The sequence below is a fragment of the Mustela nigripes genome, chromosome 3 (assembly GCF_022355385.1).
Source record: "Mustela nigripes isolate SB6536 chromosome 3, MUSNIG.SB6536, whole genome shotgun sequence".
NCBI classification, from domain to species: domain Eukaryota; kingdom Metazoa; phylum Chordata; class Mammalia; order Carnivora; family Mustelidae; genus Mustela; species Mustela nigripes.
The window spans coordinates 186,583,890-186,604,063 of record NC_081559.1 but is presented as its reverse complement, the minus strand read 5'-3'; the positions used below and the strand labels follow the sequence as shown (position 1 = coordinate 186,604,063).

The 20,174-nt window shown below is 44.9% G+C and overlaps 1 protein-coding gene across 2 annotated transcripts in view; it reads left to right on the top strand.

Annotated features, from left to right (window-relative positions):
• ASAP1 (ArfGAP with SH3 domain, ankyrin repeat and PH domain 1) overlaps window positions 1-20,174 on the top strand; it is a 349,235-nt gene that overhangs the window by 261,971 nt on the left and 67,090 nt on the right. For both annotated transcript variants that reach the window (XM_059395173.1, XM_059395172.1), the window contains exons 10-13: window positions 2,852-2,927; window positions 4,459-4,545; window positions 10,621-10,721; window positions 15,866-15,935. In XM_059395173.1, the coding sequence (XP_059251156.1) occupies window positions 2,852-2,927; window positions 4,459-4,545; window positions 10,621-10,721; window positions 15,866-15,935 (334 nt within the window). The remainder of the gene's footprint in view (window positions 1-2,851; window positions 2,928-4,458; window positions 4,546-10,620; window positions 10,722-15,865; window positions 15,936-20,174) is intronic.

Here is a 20,174-nt window from a genome sequence, read left to right as displayed (position 1 = left end):
GATGGTTTTGTTCTCCCTGTCACTTGTCCCCTCGGCCCCCTGTTCCCGTTTCTCGCTAAAACCCAGAAGCGAGCCCTAGCGTAACTTTCTGAGATGGACTCAGCTCAGTTGGTTCTTTTCTTAATTTTGTTTTGTCTAATATATGAATATATAATGTGTTCTAGAAAATGAAGTTAACAAAAGAGAAAACCTGTTATCTCGGTGAGAAGATAATTGGATTTATGTATATGATTTGGTTGTAAAAATTGGGTCATATTATAGATTAAAATGATTTCTTACTCTTAATTTTTCTTAGTCTGCGTTTGTAATGTCGTGAAGAATTCAAATGTAGGAAGATAGACTTGTCGGGGTCTTTCTTCAGCCTGTGAATTGGGAGGAATTTGTCCCTTCCAACTTGTCTTCACGTGCTGACATGTAACTTGTCATTTTTATCAGAGCCGTCTCAGATGAAAACAGATGAATGTGTGTGTTTTATAACATTCCTTGTGCTCTTCAACTCTGAGGTCACTTATTCAGTTAGTCCAGGAGAACAACTGCCGTGATGGAAATGGTGGTATTCTCTACTGTCTTAACATGGTACCCACTGGCCACACGTGGCTGCTGTGGCTGGTGAGACTTTAGGAACTGAATTTTACATGAATTTTAGTTAAATTGGCTGCTAGTGGCTACCCCATTAGAAAACACAAACCTAGAGCATTGTCATTTAAACTCGTCTTTTAAAAAAAAAAAAAAAAAGATTATTCAGTTTCCTTCATGGTGAAAGTGAAAATGAAACACTAAACCTGTCTGTAGTGAATTTCTGTCCCTCGGGGAAGAGCATGACCCCTTCTGTGATGAACCCAAGCAGTCCAGGGAAGGAACAGAACACGTGCTGAGCGTGTCCTGACAACCCAGCGCTTTGTGTAGCGAGTTCGTAGGTGTTACCGGTGTTACCGCCCCACTGAGTACAGTTAACAGTGAGCAGAAGTGACTCACCAGGGAACCCCTGCTAGTAAGCCCTCGAGCACAGATTCTAAGCCCTAAGCCTCTTACCCTGAGGCCCCTCTTCTGTTGTAAGGAGTCCTGCTGGCATCCACCTTCCACTGATACGTTCTATCTTCAGACCCTTTGTCCAGAAATGATTTCAGTATCAGAGATGAGAAGTGGTTCTGCTGTGAGTGACTTTGTAGCCATCCTCCTGCCTCTTCCACACACCCTTTTTCCCCGCATGTAGATGTTGCTGGTCCAGGTTAATGTTCATGAATGGCCTGCCCTGGGCAGAGCACAGCCTGCAGCTCTAGGGCTGGCATTAGTCCTGGGCACAAGGCCGTGCTGGGAAATGCCATCCCCTGGATAGGATGGGCAAGCTGCCGTGGGAGGCGGCAGCAAACCGAACTACAGTAGAAGCGTGGGGGCGGGAGGGGGGCATTTCAGCAAGAGGGAACAGCAGATGCAAAGGGCAGGGAGAACTGAAGGAAAAAAAAAATGTAGCATGGCTGGGGTGCAGTTTTTTCGAAGAAGATAGGAGATAAAACCAGAAAGCTATTCAGGGGCCAGAACACAAGTCGCATTCAATTCCATACTGAGAAGTTTAACTTGGATCCCGATAGGCAGTGGTGAACCACTGAATGTTAGAAGGGTTTAAATGCAGCTCTCAAGTTAAATGGTTCACCAGAAAGCCCTCCTTCCCCCATTCCTCTGCTGGCAGACTTTGTGAAGAGAGTGTTTCTTTTCCTTATTTTAGTAAGGGTTCTCAGCTAAAGGTGTCAACCTTAAAAAACTCTCACACCTCTGGGATTTCAGTATTCATTCCTGGAGGGCCAGTTCTGATAAGGATGTATTGTTACCAGTGATGGTGCATGTTAAGCTAAATACATTTGCAGATATGGATCCTAAGATGTGCCCTAAAACTTCCTGATCGCGCTCCGTTCTTGTTACTCACTGAGCATCTGCCTGGGGCGGGACCCATTGCGATCCCTAGATGAGACAGTCTTCGTCCTTAAGGACCTCATTCTTCTGTGGGGAAGATGAGGGGTAGGCAGGGTTAGAGAAGCCTCCAGGACAGAGAACCATACAAACACTGAAACAAGTGGGACTCCTGGGTGGAGGGATCAGACAGGAAATCTCTTGACTTGGCGGTCAGGAGCGGGGATGTCCGAGTCAGAGCCTGGCCCCAAATCCCAGCTTTGCCACTTCGCTAGATGCGCGAGCAGATGATGCACTCACCCTGTGCCTCAGTTTTATCCTCTGAAAATGTAATGAGATTGAAGCGCTCGTGAACTCCTTCCGGTTGCTGTGGGGGGCGAATGAGATAACTCACATAAAGTGCAAGCGTGTTCAGCTTGCTCTGCTCGCTTGGTGCCTGCCAGCGCGGATTCTTACGCGGGGTGACATAGCACTGTCTGGCTGTGCACGTGGCCAGGCACCATCCGTCCAACTTGCTGCACTTCAAGCGTGTGCCCAGCGGTCTTTGGAGAAATGAAAGGTGGCCAGCTTCCCCGCAGCCTCTCCTTACAGCGTCTAATTCATCCTCATGATATTCCACTAGTTGTGGTGTCTGTCTCTTTAGAATTCAAATACAGCACAACCGGTAGGGCTGTTTCCATGAAGAGACGGGTGTGCACATGAGACCTCGGTGTTGGGGCGGCGGCTGTAATTTCCTCTGTTCACGCGACAGCTGCCAGCATGTGTCAGATAGTGCCCGGAATCTGCTTGTTGGTGCATCTTTATAAAACACTGAAATGCGTTTATAAGCGTTTTGTGTAGCTGTGTGGGTAGAGGGCACATAGATTCATGTTCTCAGATCTTACGGGTAACTAGAGCTCATGTCTTTTTTATACTTCTGGTAAATCTCTGCTGTTCTCCTTCATAGTTTCTTTCAAGATGGCTTGAAGACGGCTGATAAATTGAAACAGTACATCGAGAAACTGGCTGCTGATTTATATAATGTAAGTATATCATGAAACGCGTGCATTTTATGTTGGTTTTGTAGATAAATATCAGTGCATTTGAAATCTGGATTAGAAGAGCTTTAAAGAAAAGAAGCAGGGGTAAGTGATCTGTCAGGATAAACTCAGTGCAGGTAAGCCTTCAGTTTAAATCAGAAGGCCTTGACAGTCAGATGTCCTAGATTACACTTTGGGGACGTAGGAGGAACAGGGTGTGTAACGGTCGGTTCTAGGTGGCTGTCCATTCGGGTTGAGTAACCTCACCTGTGAGTGCCCTGCAGTCAGCATCTGGAGGAAGAATGTTCGACCATGAAAGACAAAACTTGAGATTATCTTGGAATAAGCAGGTTTATGATTTTTTTTGTTTGCCTGTTCTGTATTTTCTCTCTTTTATCAGATGTCTGGAATTTTGCTTTTATAATAGCAAAGTCACACAAACTTTTCTGAGAAAAAAGCTAAATGGAGGAATAGAAATGGCCAGTTTGTTCCCCATAATCCACTTGGCACTAAATAATATTAAAAGTATGTTTTATGAGTACAACTACATATGTTGAAATAAGGTTTAAGAGTTAGGAATAATTCCTTCTATTTTCTATAACTTTAAAAACTGTGTGTAGTTGTGTATTTTTTCTGATTGTCTTTTTTTTTTTTTTTAAAGAGTTTATTATTAGAGCACAAGAGAGCACAAGCAGCAGGGGGAAGGGAAAAGAGAGAGGGAGAAGCAGGCTCCCCACTGACATGGGGCTAAATCCCAGGACCCTGGGATCATGACCTAAGCCCAAGGCAGGCGTTTACCTGACTGAGCCACCCAGATCTCATCACTCCCCATTGTCTTTTAATAGTTAACATGATTTGGGTTTAAGTTCTAGCTGATTCAAAACAAAACAAAACAGCACTAGTTCCTTACCCTTGGGTGCCACTGTGCAAACATTCATATACCTTAACCCATTGGGTTCTGGTCCTTTTTCAGTTTTTCTGGCCCATTTAGTCACATTATGGAATTCCTGCTACCACCTTTTGAAAAACCAGAAGCAAGTGACCCAGTGTTCTTTCTCAACTTTGTTTAAGAATGGTACTTCAGGGCACCTGAGTGGCTCATTTGGTTGGACGACTGCCTTCAGCTCAGGTCATGATCCTGGAGACCCAGGATCGGGTCCCACGTTGGACTCCCTGCTTAGCAGGGAGTCTGCTTCTCCCAAGGACCTCTCTCCTCTCATGCTCTCTCTTTCTCTCTCAAATAAATGAATAAAATCTTAAAAAAAAAAAAAATGGTACTTCAGAGCTAATCGTCTTGCCTAGATGTATTAATAAGAAGGCCTGTTGCATCAAGTCACTAATTTTAAAAGTCAGTGGTACTTACATAAGATGAGAAAATTCTGCCTTTCATATAAAAAAATGAGACCATGTAAAGGTTTTAATAAAGAAATCAATGATGTCATTGAACTTTTTGATGACAGGCATATTTGGATGAATTAAACTCAGCTCATTAATATATAAAAGATATGTAATGAAAGTTGTTTTTCTGTCACAGATAAAACAAACCCAGGATGAAGAAAAGAAACAGCTCACTGCACTCCGAGATTTAATAAAATCCTCTCTTCAACTCGATCAGAAGGAAGTAGGTGATCTCTGTGTTTCCAGCAGGGCTACCAGTAAAAAAGTGAGGTGGCTTGGGATGGCCTCTGTGTTTCCTTATCTGCAAAATGGGCATGTCACCAGCTTCCTGCCACCGTGGTTGTGGGGACAAACAAGATAGAAGATGCAAGTGTATACCCACTGCCTCGCCCCGTATAGTGACCATGCTTTATGACCCTTGCCCTCCTGCACAAAAGATGTTCTTAATGCCTGAACTACAATTCCAGAACCCTAGGTTTGCCATTCCGGCTTTGAAGTCATGTACTTCAAATGTGCTCTGTCCTCTCAGGGTGAAGTGCACACCCATGTCCTCTTTAGGTCTTCTCTGTCTTTCTGAGCAGCCAGAAGGAGGCCGATACAGAATCCTCTAGAATCATCTAGTAGAGAGCAGGCCAGCCATACAAACCAGCAGCCATACCCTAAGTGGTATTTGTGCCATAAGAGATCTGCTGGGAAGGGGCGCGCCAGCAGAGGGGGATGCTGAGAGGACCCTGAGATGGAAGCTGCCTGAACTAGTCCACAGTTGCCCCCAGCAGTTTGGGGGTAAAGAGGGTGGAAGATTGAGCGATGGGGTTTCTGAGGTGGAAACTCGGGCCTAGTGATAGATGACCTTGGACGCACACAATGGGGTATGGACTTCATGCCAAGGGTAAGTAAGCTAAACAGCGCTATTTGTTACATAGGGGAGGGTCAAGGTTTGCCTGTTTGTATTAGGAAATTATCATACATTGAATTTAAGTGCGGTATCTCAGTGCATATTTACTGATAACCACATAAAGCAGAGCAATTTTTTTTACCATTTATTTTTTTATTTGACAGAGATAGAAAGGGAGCACAGGTAGGCAAGAGCGGCAGGCGGAGGGAGAGGGAGAAGCAGGCTCTCCACCGAGCAGAGAGCCCGATGTGGGGCTTGATCCCAGCACCCTGGGATCATGACCCAAGCTGAAGGCAGCTGCTTAACCGACTGAGCCACCAGGCGCCCCATGCTGAGCATTTCTTATATTTCCATTTCCGCATGATATCACCTCACAATGGCAAACTGACTGTACATCCTGATATTTTTTGAAGGGGCTTCTGAGTCCAAAGCAAAAAAAAAAAAGCCAACTCTCCTCAAACGTACAAGCCCTGGACCCACCACCTCACCTTTTAAAGCAACCCAAAAGGTTCTCTTTACTGAGCGAAGATAGTCCTCTGGGTTTCTGAGTGGGAGAAGTGTACAGCCCTTTCACCTTGGGCACCTGCAGACTGGAAGTAGACATCAGTGGCCAGGAGGTGTGAACCTCTTTAGTCCAGGGCCTCAACCAGCGTCTATACCCGTGTCTGGAGGCCTCTTTTGAGATGCTTATTACTGGCTTACAGATCCTAGGAGAAGTGGTCCCCTTGAATGATTTCTCCATGTAAGAGCAATAGAAGGACTAAAATGGTGGAAAGTAAGAAGTACATTGCTGTTCAAGCATGGGCAGAAATTTGCAAGGTTTTTTTAAAGATTTTTTATTTATTTATTTCACAGATAGAGATCACAAGTAGGCAGAGAGGCAGGCAGAGAGAGAGGAGGAAGCAGGCTCCCCGCTGAGCAGAGAGCCGATGCGGGGCTCGATCCCAGGTCCCTGGGATCATGACCTGAGCTGAAGGCAGAAGCTTAAGCCACTGAGCCACCCAGGTGCCCCTTGCAAGGTTTTTTTAACCACTTTCTACCTTTGCTTTCTTGTACAGTATTACCTCCTTCCTGTGTATGGAAGCTTTCTTAGGGGGAAGAAAGGCCATTGCAGTCCCTTTTTGTTTTGCTTAGAGGCTGATGTAATCTTCTCCCAGTGGTTAAAGAACAAAGTTGCATATAAGCCAAACGAGTATGTACACGATAAAATGCGCATGATTTGATTTAAAGCCACCCCAAATTAATAAATGATGTGTGTTTGTTAGCACTGTGTCCAGAGTATTTTACAGGTAAAATTGATCTTTCACAGAACACTTACCCATTCCCCTGCTGTTCATCATCTGTCATCAAAATAAGGCTGATAGGTAATGATTTCTAATGACTCAAAAAGAAAGGAGACCATCCACGTAGAGTTCTTACCATAGCACTGCCATTCTAGAAGAGCATAAACTAACCTGATAAATGACCTGAGGAATTAAAAGCACTCAGCAAGCTATTTAACCTCTCACCCCACCAGGTTCTAACTTGACTCTTTTAAAGGAGGCTTCAGGAATTTGAGCTGTCAGTAGGATCCCCAGACTTTTGGTGGACTTGTTTTTTCTTGTCAAAATTCTTCATTGACTTCTGACAGATGTTCTATGAAATTAATCATCTTAAGCTTTTATAATAGCCTAACTTCCCAAGAGAACTGTTTGCTACATAACTATCTTAAGGGTTGAAAATATTTTAAATAATGATGATACTAATAAATCTTTCCCAAAACTCCAGCATTTTGTTCGAGTCTCTCTCCATTTCTCATCATAGTGTGGTTTGCATGGTGTTTGAAAGATTCTGTGTTTTGCTCATCTCTGCAGGATCTGACACGCTGTCTGGCGCCCTAAAGTTTCTCAGTAAATATGTAGTAAACATATTTTTGCCTCCTCCATGTATCCCTTACATGAGCGATCTGAAGCTTCTCTAGTAGAGGTTAGTTTTAGGTTGGGTACCACAAACATTTATAACCCAATTAAAGCAGTGAGTAATTACTTGCAGTTTAAAAAGATTTGAGATATTACTCCTTAATAATGCATTTTATATGTTAATACGGTTTTCTAAGGAGAAAGTAAGGTGATTTCTCCATACTCTAATAGAGAATAAGGAATGGAGCTTTAAAAAAATGACACCATAGTTTCATTCTCTAGTTTACATTCTTGGCTCATGTTATGGAATTTTTCCAAGATTTTATTTTAAGATCATTGTGTAAGTTTAGTTTTATATTTATTGCCTGAATGAATTTCTCACTTGGATTTCTCTTTCCTGAATACATGTTTAATTTTTATTATATTATCAAAGGATTCAGACCTCTTTCTTTCCTTCCATCATGTTTTGTTTTAATTACTGTGTTAATTCTCCATTATTTATTTTCTCAAAAAAGAAAACCCCCTTTTCGATTATCTCGAGCTCCCTACAAAGCAAGCAGCATGGCCATTGATTTCTCAGAGTGCAGAAGTAATAGTTTGTAGGACTATATTTTTTTTAAAGATTTTATTCATATATTTGACAGAGAGAGATCACAAGTAGGCAGAGAGGCAGCCAGAGAGAGAAGGGGAAGAAGGCTCCCTGCTGAGCAGAGAGGACCCTGGGATCATGACCCAACCCGAAGGCAGAGGCTTAACCCACTGAGCCACCCAGGCACCCCAGTTTGTAGGACTACTTTAAGCCATAGAACTCATCAGTAGTCGATGTAGGGTTGTTGCTATATTTCTGAAGCATGCTGCTTCCTTCCAGCTCAGCTTAGTGGAGTAGGCTGCTGGGCTCAGAGCCTGGAGATCAGCCACTGTATTCACCTTTAAAAGCATATTTACCTCATGGAAAGCAAGGTCCATTCAGCTTGTTGCATTTAAAAATTTATTTAAGCTAGTAATAAATATATGTAAGGGATGTCTTAGAGGCAAATTTACAGAATGTAATATTTTTCATAAGTTACTAACATCCAAATCCTTGCTTTACAAAAAAAAAATACTCTTGTTTTTAAAACTTAGGTTTTATTTGAAGGATTAGCAAACGGGCTTTTAGAGATGCATAGTTCTAAAGCATTCAGACCAACCTAGAAATTACATGGGCAGACAGAGAGCAGTTTTGTTCAGTGAAAGCATTCCAAGGAACAGAGTTATTCTTTTAATAAGAATTTTTATCCAGGGAGATTTCAGATTTTGTTTTTAATGTTCTCGGGAGGTATAGAAATGGCAGCGATCCCTGACTGACTCCAGATCCAGTTGAGCTGTTTTCACGTGACGTCATTGGGTAGAAGCAGAAAGCTCCGTGGATTTCTTTTATCCTGGCCCCTTGTTTCGTCCCATGCCTCAGATCTCCACTACCACACCTAATTTTCCATCCTCATTGTTCTGGATTAGTATTATGGACATATCGCTGCCTCCTTCAAGAAAACAGTGTGTGTCACTGCTTCTGTTGGGGTCTGTCATGGCGGCGCCAGGGGAGGAAGCCCGTCTGATCCATAGTACCGTCCTGCAGCCCCATCTCCGTCCAGAAAGCCTGAAAGCGTCTATGAGGGAGGATTTGGGATTCAAGTTACTACAAGTGCAAGGCTGTGGGTTCTCATTAAAAGTAAAGGAAATATGGAGGAGAATTTCTAAAGAGACTGATAGACCCCAGCCCACTTCCCACCCCTCCCCAGGTGATTGAAATGGTGCTATTAACTGTTTCAGCTGGAGGGGGTCTGGCCAGTTACAGACAAATGACTCAGATTAAGGAAATCACTAGAGTCTAAGCTCTTAAGGGGGTGTCTCCTTGCCTGGCAGAACAGGCATTCGGCAGTGTTACCTTCATGAGGGAGCAGAAGGTCAGTGTGTAAGCAACCACCTCAGGGACAGGGGTTGTGCTGCACTCCGTGTCCTCAGTGCCTTCCTGATACTTGCCATTTGGGTGTTCAGGACATGGTTTTGGACACACAACTCATCACATGTGGGAAGCCTCACAGAGGTGTACTGTCCTAGAGCTCTTGCTTTCACTATTATTTAACATTCATTTGCGTGCACTGAGCACATACTATCTGGTCCAGAAGGATCCCGAATGCCACAGAGAGGCCATCCTGACCTCCAAGGGATCTTGTGCATAGGCCATCAGTACACAAGCGACGCTCAGTCCTCCTGTCTTTCTTCACCATCACATTGCACGTGTTGCTTCTGAACTGCATACTTTTATTCTCTTCGCATGGAAAACTAAAAAAGAATCCTACAATTTTTTATTCCTTTTTGATTTTCTAAAGTAATTTGGGGTTCATGGAGCTATTGATTCCCTAAACACACACTTGGAAGTTTGTCACCCGTTTTTATCTTGATGAAATGTGTACCTCATACCCTTCCAAGCAGGTTTTCTTCTGCTTTCATTTAAATAACCTGAAATAAAGCTTGACAAATATAAAGATGTTTTATTGTCCCATACCCTGAAGTTTATGTGATTCTGAAGATGGCATGTGTTCTGATGTTAAGTACCTTTACAGTGCTATTTTCTCTGTATGTTATATAAAGTGCTTAAATCGTGAGAGATGACTCAATGAAATTAACTATGTTTTCAAATGTTCTGCCTTTTTTCTCTGTTGCTTTTGCCCTTCCTGATCGAAGTCTAGGAGAGTAAGTCAACACTTTCTGTGAGAATGTATTATCCTACTTCTGTGTCTAAACCCCATGTCCTCATTCTACAGTTCAACATTGTTGGTTTATTTCATACATTTTCCAAGTGTAATGGCTGCATCTGGTCGTGCAGTCTTTAGAAACGATGGGGAAGTATATCAGGGGAGTGAAAGTGTTAACTCCAGCTGGTTTGCGTCCGCCTTGTTCTGCGGGTCCTGGTCACCCTTTTCCCACATCGTACACAACATGGCTAGAGAATCATCGTTTTTAATTAAAAGCATGCTTAACAGCTTATTTTACGGAGCCCCTGCGGGTTACAAACCAAGAATTTCTAACAATTCCCAGTACCTCACTCAGAAGGTACCCTTTTTATTGTGGGTATTTTAGTAGAATATGTGGAGAGAGAAAAGGCGGACCTAAGGGAAGAGCCCATTTGGGTTGCATGCACTACGTTTGTGAGCCACTTGGGTTTTCCTGCCTTCCCCGGGCTAGCCTGTGCGGCCCCAGCAACCTGTTCGGTCCTACCATGCTCTCTCACCAAAGTGTGTGGGAATCAGCTGGGTTCCCAACTAGAAACAGGAGTTCTTGGGACTTGCCTGTGACTCCTGTGATTGTTTCCTAGCCTGGTTTCCTCTAAAATACAGGCAAGGACATGATGGCTCTTAAAAGTTCCATAATTCTCTTGGCCCCAGCCAAGAGGCTCCATAGCAGAATAGAGGCAGGGACTGGAGAAGTGTGTGCAGCATTGGTCTGATCTGTGGCGTCTCCTTTCTAGGATTCCCAGAGCCGGCAAGGAGGGTACAGCATGCACCAGCTGCAGGGCAACAAGGAGTACGGCAGTGAGAAGAAGGGCTACCTGCTGAAGAAGAGCGATGGGTATGTGGAAGGCCAGCCCGCTCTCCCTTAGTGCTTAGGGCTTCCTGGGTGTCGGCAGCCTGGGAATGTATCGCACCTGCGGGCCAGGAAAGCACATTCCAGAATCTCCTAACGCAGTAGCTGCTGACCTTGAGCCCACTGGTTTCCCTCAGCTGATTGAACTTGCTGTCTTTCCAAGAAGCAGTTGCCGTCCTCTGAACCCTCAGTGGCACCAAGGACTTGTAGCCTGTCGTTGTAGGAAGGCAGGAGCTGAGTGCAACGGGAAGCAAGCAAGTGGCTCGTGGACTTCGTGCTTGCCCACCTCTCTGCTTTGATTCATCTGCCCTTTTCTCTGCTGGGGGCCCACCTGGACGCCCAAACCCAGCCTTGGGAGTCAGCCCTGAGTCCCCTCCTTCTTACATCACGGCCACTGTCAGGACAGGCTCTTCCATTTCTAACAGGACACAATGCAAGTCCTGCCATATCTGCTGCCTGCCCTCGGAGGAGCCACGGCCGTCTCTCCTGGAATATCCAAGTAGCCTCTCCGTGTCCCTCCCTCTTCTCCATTGCGTCTCTACACAGCACTCAGAGTAGCCTTTAAAAAACATAGAGCACATGAGGCCCTTCCCATGCTCGAAGTGCACACAGGGCCTGAGCCCCCCCTCTGTCTGCAGCATTGTCTTGTGGCATCTCCTCCCCTGGCCCAGCCACACCGGCTTCTTTCTCTTGCTTCAGCAGTGATTCCGTTTCACAGTTAGTACATAAGTGGACTCCTAATTACTCACTTTGCGTACTCTCCTCCTTTCTGAAAGAAAGCTGCTTTTCTGATTACTTGTGGATAGGCACCGTTGACTTTAAGACGTAGACTTTTTTTATTTGTTTGTTAAAATTGCAGCCATTACTTATATAAATTACAGTCCTAAATTTCTGATCAGTTTTGCTTATCATTCTACTCATGCGTCCCATGGATGTCTTTTGGGAGTTGCAGTGTATGTCAAGCACTGTTAGAGATACTGGGAAGTATAGCATTGCAGAAGAAAGATGAGGAGGTCCTTGGCCTCATAGGGCTTACACTCGGAGTTGGGAGACAGACCGTAAAGAAGGAGCTGTGTGGGAGATCAGACGGTAACAAGTGCTCTGGGGGAGGGTAAAGCAAGGCAGGGGCTTAGGGTGTGTGGAAGTGGTCCTTGCAGTCATGCAGGGCGGTCAGGGAAGACAGTGAGGAGATGTTCGAGCAAAGACTTGCAGGAAGTGAGGGGATCATCTCTACAGAGATCTGTAGAGATGGCCAGGAATAGGCTTTCCTCTGTGATACAGGAGTTAGGCATGACTAGGACTGAGTGTGGAGCTGAGGGTCATAGGAGACCGGTGAGAGGGGACAGGACACAAGCCAGGAGGGTTTGGGAAACCACTGAAGGGAGATGGAAGTCATTGAAGGGTTTTAAGCAGAGGAATGCCGTAAGCAGCCTCATTTGAAAGACTCTGGCTGCTGGTCGAGGGCAGCTGTGTAGGACATAAGACTAGACGTGGGCGGCCCGGTCAGAGGTGAACAGGGATCAAGAGAACAGCCACAAAGGGGAAAGGACGGGTCAGAGTCTAGAAAACGCTGGTAGGACCACCAGGATTTATAGATAAGGGTGTAGGGAAAGAAAAGCATCCCAGCTTAGAACGCAACAGCTGGCTGTTTGTAGAAAATCAGTGAATATTGACCATTAAGTCTTGCGAAAGTAAAAGAAGAAAAGACGCACCAGTGACCTGAATCACAGTTTAAACTGGGCTCTTCTAACTGACACAGTGACCAGACTGTAGCCCCGATGGCGTGGTTATCTAGTGGAGATAAATTATTCATCCTGTAACTTTAACACTGCTTACCTAAAGGTACAAGGCTTTTCTTGACATTAGAATTGACTGTTTCTAAGTGAAGCGGTGAATACCTAACTTTCAAGAAAAGTCAGCTGAGGGCGCCTGGGTGGCTCAGTGGGTTAGGCCGCTGCCTTCGGCTCAGGTCATGATCTCAGGGTGCTGGGATCGAGGCCCGCATCGGGCTCTCTGCTCAGCAGGGAGCCTGCTTCCTCCTCTCTCTCTGCCTGCCTCTCTGCCTGCTTGTGATTTCTCTCTGTCAAATAAATAAATAAAATCTTTAAAAAAAAAAAAAAAAAAAGAAAAGTCAGCTGAGTCTTTGCGGAGATACCGTTTGGTTCAAACCCTGAAGTGTTGAGGAGAGCATCAGCTCGTGATGTGCCTGCACCTGCTTTGTGCCTGCCAGACGCATCCGGGTACCTGTCACGCCTCTCATCTGACTCCTTCTGTAGATGGTGTCACCCAGAGAGATTAAGTAATTTGACAGAGATCCTACAGCCAGGATGTAAGAAAGCCCAAATTCTAACCTGGGTCTTAATGCCAGGGTATCTCCCTCTTGTATTCCAAAGGGGCGTGACTGCTGTTGATTGCCCTTGAGGACGCAGGGCATCAGCTGGTGTGCGCTCGCACTCCTGACTCCGCTCTTCTGGTCTGTTCTGCATTCGTGCACTCCCTCTGCAGACATCTGTTAAGCCCCATCGTGTTTCAGGCAGTCTGCTAGATGTTGCGAGGTAAAAGGTCCATGAGAGGTGGGCCTCACCCTCACCCTGCCCGCAATCTGTTGGGAAGAGATAAAGAAAGCATTGTTGCAAAGGAGGCTGGAAGTCCAGTGGGCCTGCCTCCCATAATTTCACGGGCCGCAGAGGGTGAATAATGATAACCCATGCTGGCCTGTCATTGCAGTCTGTGGAAGAGGAAAGAACTGAATTGCTTACACATGAAGACAGACTCACTTGCTAACTCTGACTGCTGATGTGTTGTATGATTTTCTTCTCAGGACCAATTGCTTTGGTAATTTCCGACCCTAGTTCTAGAATACCTATAAAGGATTATTATGCAATTTGAAAAACACTTCAAATTTTTTCGAAGTAATTTTGAAGCTTTATAACTCAAAGGTATCCATGGAGAGGCAAAGGAGCAATTGTTCCACATAGATTTTCCCAGCATTGTCCTACAGGATGGGCATTGTCTTCATGATGCAGGTTTAGGCAAGCAGGCCTCCAAGAGGTCAGTACCATGAACAAGGTCCTGTGGCTAGCGGGCGCTGGTGCTGGGATTGAAGCCCAAGGAATCGAGCATCGGAGCTGGGACTTGCTTAGTTACAGCAGACTGCCTTGTAATAGACAGTTCCTGTTCTGGAATTCTGAGGTTCGGGCATCGTGTACGTGGTGTTCTCTCTGGCACTTTCTGAACGATAATTGAAGTCCTTGGTACTTCCATTCAGGAGCTTTTCAAGCAAACATCCTTAAAGCTTTCAGTATGGAGAGGGAAGGCACAGGCATGGAGGCCGTTCCATAGAAATCACTGGAATAAAAGCTCTCAGAATGTTCATAGAGATGGGACTGTTAAGAGATTGCCTTGATTTTGCTTCCTTTTGTCTGGTCACCTGGGGGCACCACATGAGCAGTTTCTGCTCGCCAAAACATTAATGCTTTTGTGTTTCTTTCCTTGGCTTGATTACTAATACAAAAGAATACAGTTTTGTTTTCAGTTTTGTGTTTTCTTAATACGCATGTGAAAAAATTAATGACCCAAAAAACAACTAATGACTAATGGTTTTACTAAATAAAATGAGTAAACTGAGTCAGGGCCATTTTCTGAAGGTTGACTAATTTGTTAGGTTGGTCAATGGCTCTTGTAAAACGTGGTGATAGAGGAGGACGACGTTGGTTTGGGGTTTTGTGTACAGGAATGCCTCGCCTGTCTCAGCGGGCTTTTGTGAGGCTGAGATGGGATGCAAAACTACTCCAGCATTGGTTACATTAACCAGAGGCAGGGGTGGTCATGGGACAGGTGTCGCCTCTCATCAGCCATATCCCCAGTCTGTGGTGTAGCTGTAATTGGAGGGCGGTTTATCAGTCGGTTGTGCTGCATCACCTCCTGAAGATACTGGCATTGTGAGCGCCGGGTGTTCACTTGGCTTTTGCTCAGATGGTATCAGATTCTGATTTCCCACAGTGAAGCACACTTTAGAATTCACGGTGTTGCTAGTCATTACGTACACAAGGAGACAACATCATCTGAACTCTGAACAAGAGTTGATTTTAAATTCGTATTGTGGCAGGTTTCTTAAAGGACTCATTAAGAGGGGAAAGGAAACACACAATGATATTTAAATGCCCAGGAGGAGCTAGAGCCCCCTCCTCTGATGTTTGTTTCCATGACAACGAGTGCCCAAGAACCCTTTGCCTAGGCCAGAGAAGCACCGTGCCCTGTACCTGTTTCTTCATCACAGTGCTCTGAACCAGTACATTTGTACCTGTCCACACAGGCGCACATCTGCCAGGCTCGCCTGTGCCTGAAGCATCACCCGAAACACCTCCAAGTTGAAATGAGTTCCCGAAGGAGAGGTGTACAAGGCACCAAACATGTTGATCCCTGACCCTGAGCTCTTTCTCTGTACCCTGAGGCAGCCCCACCCCAGCCCTCCATGCCTGGCAGACATCTTGAGTTACTTTCTTAATTTCTTTAGATGTAATTTTAATTACAGAAGCAATAGATTAATTACAGCTTTCTTGTAGAAGATTCTCGAATATGGTTAAAAACTCTTCAGTGCCAGCCCTGCCACAGGTCCAGGCCTGTGTACCATGCTTCTTTCCAGCCCTCTTCTGTATGTCTGTGCATGTATTCCCCATAGGAAATTTAGAATGCCATTTTATATGGGATATTCTTTGAGTACCTTTTAACATTACTAGATCATACCTGAATTATTTGCTTTTTCAGTCGGCAGTATGCTTAGAAGGGTATGTCAGCACATCCGTAGCTACTTGATTCTTTTAAACTCCTGCGCAACGTTCTGTAGTATGACTAACTATAATGCATTTATTCATTCTCCTGCTATTGGATTTCTGTTGTTTCCCGCTTCACTATCAAAAACAGCGCCATAATGAGTGTCCTGTATATGCCTACTAGTCTGAACTACCTTCCACCGGGGATAATAAGATGTTCTGGGTTTTGTGGGTTTTTTGGTTTGGGGTCGTTTTGCTGTCACTGTTTTATAATGATTGTCGTACGTAACACAATATGACTGCATGTCACCGAGTGAGCCGGCTACTCTATGAGCTTGTATCTGACTTGCCCTTCAGGCTCCGGAAGGTGTGGCAGAGGAGGAAGTGCGCCGTCAAGAATGGGATTCTGACCATCTCCCACGCCACGGTAAGTGTGTCTGCCCATTTACCACGGTGCACCTGGTCGGCCTTTTGTCCCTGTGGACTAGAAAGCAAAAACGTGATGTAACCAGCGCTGGGATTCCCCCCAGGTATGCGTACTTTATGGATTTGGGTCAGAAAGTGTGGAATTTTCCTTGACAAAAGGAGTTGGTCTCTTCTTGTCCTGTGATGTACCCCACCTCGTTCTTTGGCCCTCCAGAATGTCTTTTTTTTTTTTTTAAGATTTTATTTATTTATTTGACAGACAGAGATCACAGGTAGGCAGAGAGAGGAAGGGAAGCAGACTTCCTGCTGAACAGAGAGCCCAATGCGGGACTCGATCCCAGGATGCTGGGATCACGAACTGAGCCGAAGGCAGAGGCTTTAACCTACTGAGCCACCCAGGCACCCCCGCTCACCAGAATGTCTCTTGTTCTTGCAAACCAAATCAGGGATTCTTTCATTTCGTAATCTTGTCTTTTGGAAATACTACTGGTGGTTTTGAAAAACCTAGTTTTCTGCTTATAAAGATGACAGACGATGTTCTTTGTATGAAATAATGATTAGGAAATGAGATATGTGTAGAGCATGTTCAGTATTTTTTGTTTGTTACTATTTAAATTACTCAGAAAATCCATTATTATGTTAAAGAGCAAAATGTATATAAAGAAAACAGATAATAAAATTGCCTCAATTATGACTCCCCTTTCTTTAGGAATAAAGGAAATTCAATGGAAAACAGAATAAGCTACTAACACTTATATTTTGTTTTCTCTTCAGATTATTGGCAGTTATATATGCATATATATCTTGCATATTTAGCATTGCTACTGACAGAATTTCTATGTTTTCAACTAAAAGTCCCATTATTGGGATAATTCATATACTTTCAGAAAAGGTTCAGTCTTGGTGTCATAGTCAAGGACATGCACTGTAAAATAAGTAATTACTATTTTGCCCTTTTTACCACTAGCAAGAAATTACTCTTTATTCTTAAAGATGCAAAGATTAGAATGGAAAATATATTAAGCGGGACTGGAAACAGCCCAGTGTGCCGAGAGTCTTAACAAAGGGGGCACACAGTTAAACCCAGCAATCCCAGCTTGGAAAGAAGCTTGATAAATTTCAGTATCCTGCGCCAAGTGATGTCTTTGGGTTTATGATAAGCAGTTAATTACTAACAGGATGGTAAAAATGAAGGCTGAGCATTTATTACACTGGCAGGTTTTCGTGATTCACAGTTGAGATTCGATCTCCCTTGTTGAGCAAGGACTCCTTAATAAGCACTTCTTCCCACCAGACGCTTCATAAAATCTATTTCACTTAATCCCTTCTATAACCCATGTGGTAATATGACCTTCATTTTGCAGAGCAAGAAACTAAAGTTCAGAGAAGCACAATAACTTGGCTAGTAGTGGGCAGAGTTGGAAATTCATACTTGGGTTTGACCCAAGTATGGCCCCTTCCATTCTGCCTCTCTCGCAGCAGAACCCTGTCATCCTATTAGATCAAATGCTCTCCAGGAGCATTTACCAGGTCCTGTTCATCTTTCTTTCCTTGTACTGGCCCCCCTCCAAAGACCTTGACACATACATGGTAGCCAGTACACACCTGTGGCCAGGATCATCCTGCTGGAAGATTCCATGCCTCTTAACAATTATTGAACTTTATGGAACTTGAGCAATTAAATTATCTCTGTCCCTTGTCCCCTGCAGAACCCTTGGGGTGATTCCTTAGAGGTCCTCAGCTTCCCTAAGCCCAGGTGAGATTTTGTAACTCTTGGCCTAGTTGTGACAAGTCACCCGTCTGATAACTGGAAATCCTATAGGCCGACTTAGATCAGTTAGTAACTATCACTGAGGCTGTCTACTAATTACTTGTTTATTTAGCAGTGTTTCATGAAGCCTCCACTCTACTCCAGGTGCTGGACTAGACATCACAGTTACTTGAAAAGTGAGATAACTTTGACCTGCTCATATTTAATTCCAAACACAGTTACCTTATGAAATGGTTGTAACGGTCACAAGAATCTTACATACCACTAAGTGAGCACTTCCTGTGCCTTCGGTGTATTACCATGTGAAATTGTTGCCACAACCCAGGGGATGGATGTTGCTACTGGGAGAGGGGAGTAATGTGCCCACATCACACCTGGTGAATGCTGGAATTCCAGTCTTATAGCCTGCATGAGTGCGTAATGGTCAGTGTTTGCTGGCCAAGCAGGACCTACTCTGCTCATTATGTTAGTGATTCAGATACTTGGGGAGCTGTATCAGAAGAATTCCAGTCACATGATCTAAGATCAGAAACACTGATGGGAATAGATAGCATTTATTGAGTGTTCTCCATGAGTGGGCCCTTCATTGTTCTGAGCACATTACCACAACCTGTTTTGGGTAGCTTCTGTGGCTCCTACTTGATAGACAATGAAACAGTCTCCATTTCTAGACCTCTTTCTCTCTATGAGAGTGAAGATTCCATCTGCCTTGCCAAAGCATTCTCCTTACCACCATCACCACCATCAGCATCACCACCAGCACCGTCATCACCACCACCGTGCTCACCACCACCCTCCGTCATCACAACTACCACCGTCATCATCCTCACCAGCACCATCATGGTGGCTAACACTGTTGAATGCTCATCATGGGACAGGCATTTACCAGCACCTTAATGCATTGTAACATTTAATCTCCACAGCAACTTAAGTTATAGGTGACGTCACCTCCACTTTTCAGGTGAGGGACCTGGAGCTCAGAGTAGTTCACTTACTGGCTACACAGCTAATAAATGACACAGCTGGGAATCTGGTATTGGTAGGAACTCTGCTCTTACACACTCCCACACATTGCAGGACATTAATTCCCCTTCACCTGCAACCCCAGTTCCTCCCCAGTGTGGGATCCCAGCTTGGGCCATCGCAGACATAGTTAACCCTGAACCAGGAGGGCTGAGGAGCCCGTGTGTGGGAGAAGCATGTTACCTGTATGTGCAGGCTAGAATTCTTTGGTGACCTGAAGTGGGGTGTGAATTCTGAGGTGATTCGTTCATAAGGACAGTACAACACTGCCAGCCCTACATTTTGTGATAAAACCCAGTGGGGCCTGGGCCTCTTTTGGGTCAGTATCCTGACTCTTCAGAGGAGCTGCAAGATGGCCCTGTCCTTGGGCAAGTTCCAGAGTCATCCAGGGTGGTGGTCAGGCCATAAAGCCAGCAGCAGCTAGAACAGCATTCCTCAAGTGTCCGGTGTCACGGGAGCCGTCAGAGCCGCTGCTCTGCGTGGTTCAGCTGGAGCGCGCGGTCGGCAGTTGCCTGGCCCCGAGTGTGCCAGTTCTTCACCCGACTTTTCTGAGCCAAGGACACATCTGCTTGTTGTCTGACTTCATTAGCTGAGCGGGGTCTGTGCGGTGTGACTCTGTGTTGGATCTAATACGGGAGCAGAGATTAAAACCAGAAAAGACCCAGGGAAGCTCTTCCAACCCTGGGAAAATTCTTCAGGTTAAATATACTACAGTGAAAATTTCTGACCATTTGACTTTATGTCAATCAGGAGTTCTTAGTCAAGAATTTGCTACATGTACCCTCTCTTTACTCTCTTCTTTCCTGAGATTCGTCTGGCTATGACCATCCTCAGTAAGCATTTCGACAAGTTCTGACCTTGTCATGTCCCATCTACTTGCCTTTCTTAACCTGCAGGGGGAGGCAGTGCATGGCAGAGCATCGTGGAGTTGAGGGAGTTGAGTCAGTGGTGGTCATTGCTAAAAATGAAAAATGAGTTCTCTTCCACCTTCCCTGTTTCCCTCCTGTCATACACATGGCTGTGGCCTAGCCAGCTGGGTCGTGTTTTATTAAGGCTGTAATCAGCAACAAAGATCACAGCAGCTACATTGTTTAGTGGCCATGAGAAAGGACTGTGGCATCTGTCAGATTTGAGTCTGAATCCTGCCCTTGTCATTTATTAGGTGACCTTGAGAAAAGTATTTAACTCCTAAAAATGATGGGATTAAGTGAGATAATGGGCTGTGTGTGGGCATCCTGTTAGTAAGTCATGGCTGTTAGCATGACCTCATTGGATATCCTGGCAAGACTGAAATCCGTCAGTAGGAGGCTCTTGCTGCTGCAAATACTGGAAATCGTGGGTCCGCCTCTCCTGCCCCCAGAGCAACTCGGGGGTAAATGGGCTCCTCCACCTCGCTTCAGATTCTCTCCCGCTGATTTGTGTTATTCTGTTCCCCACTTGTCACTG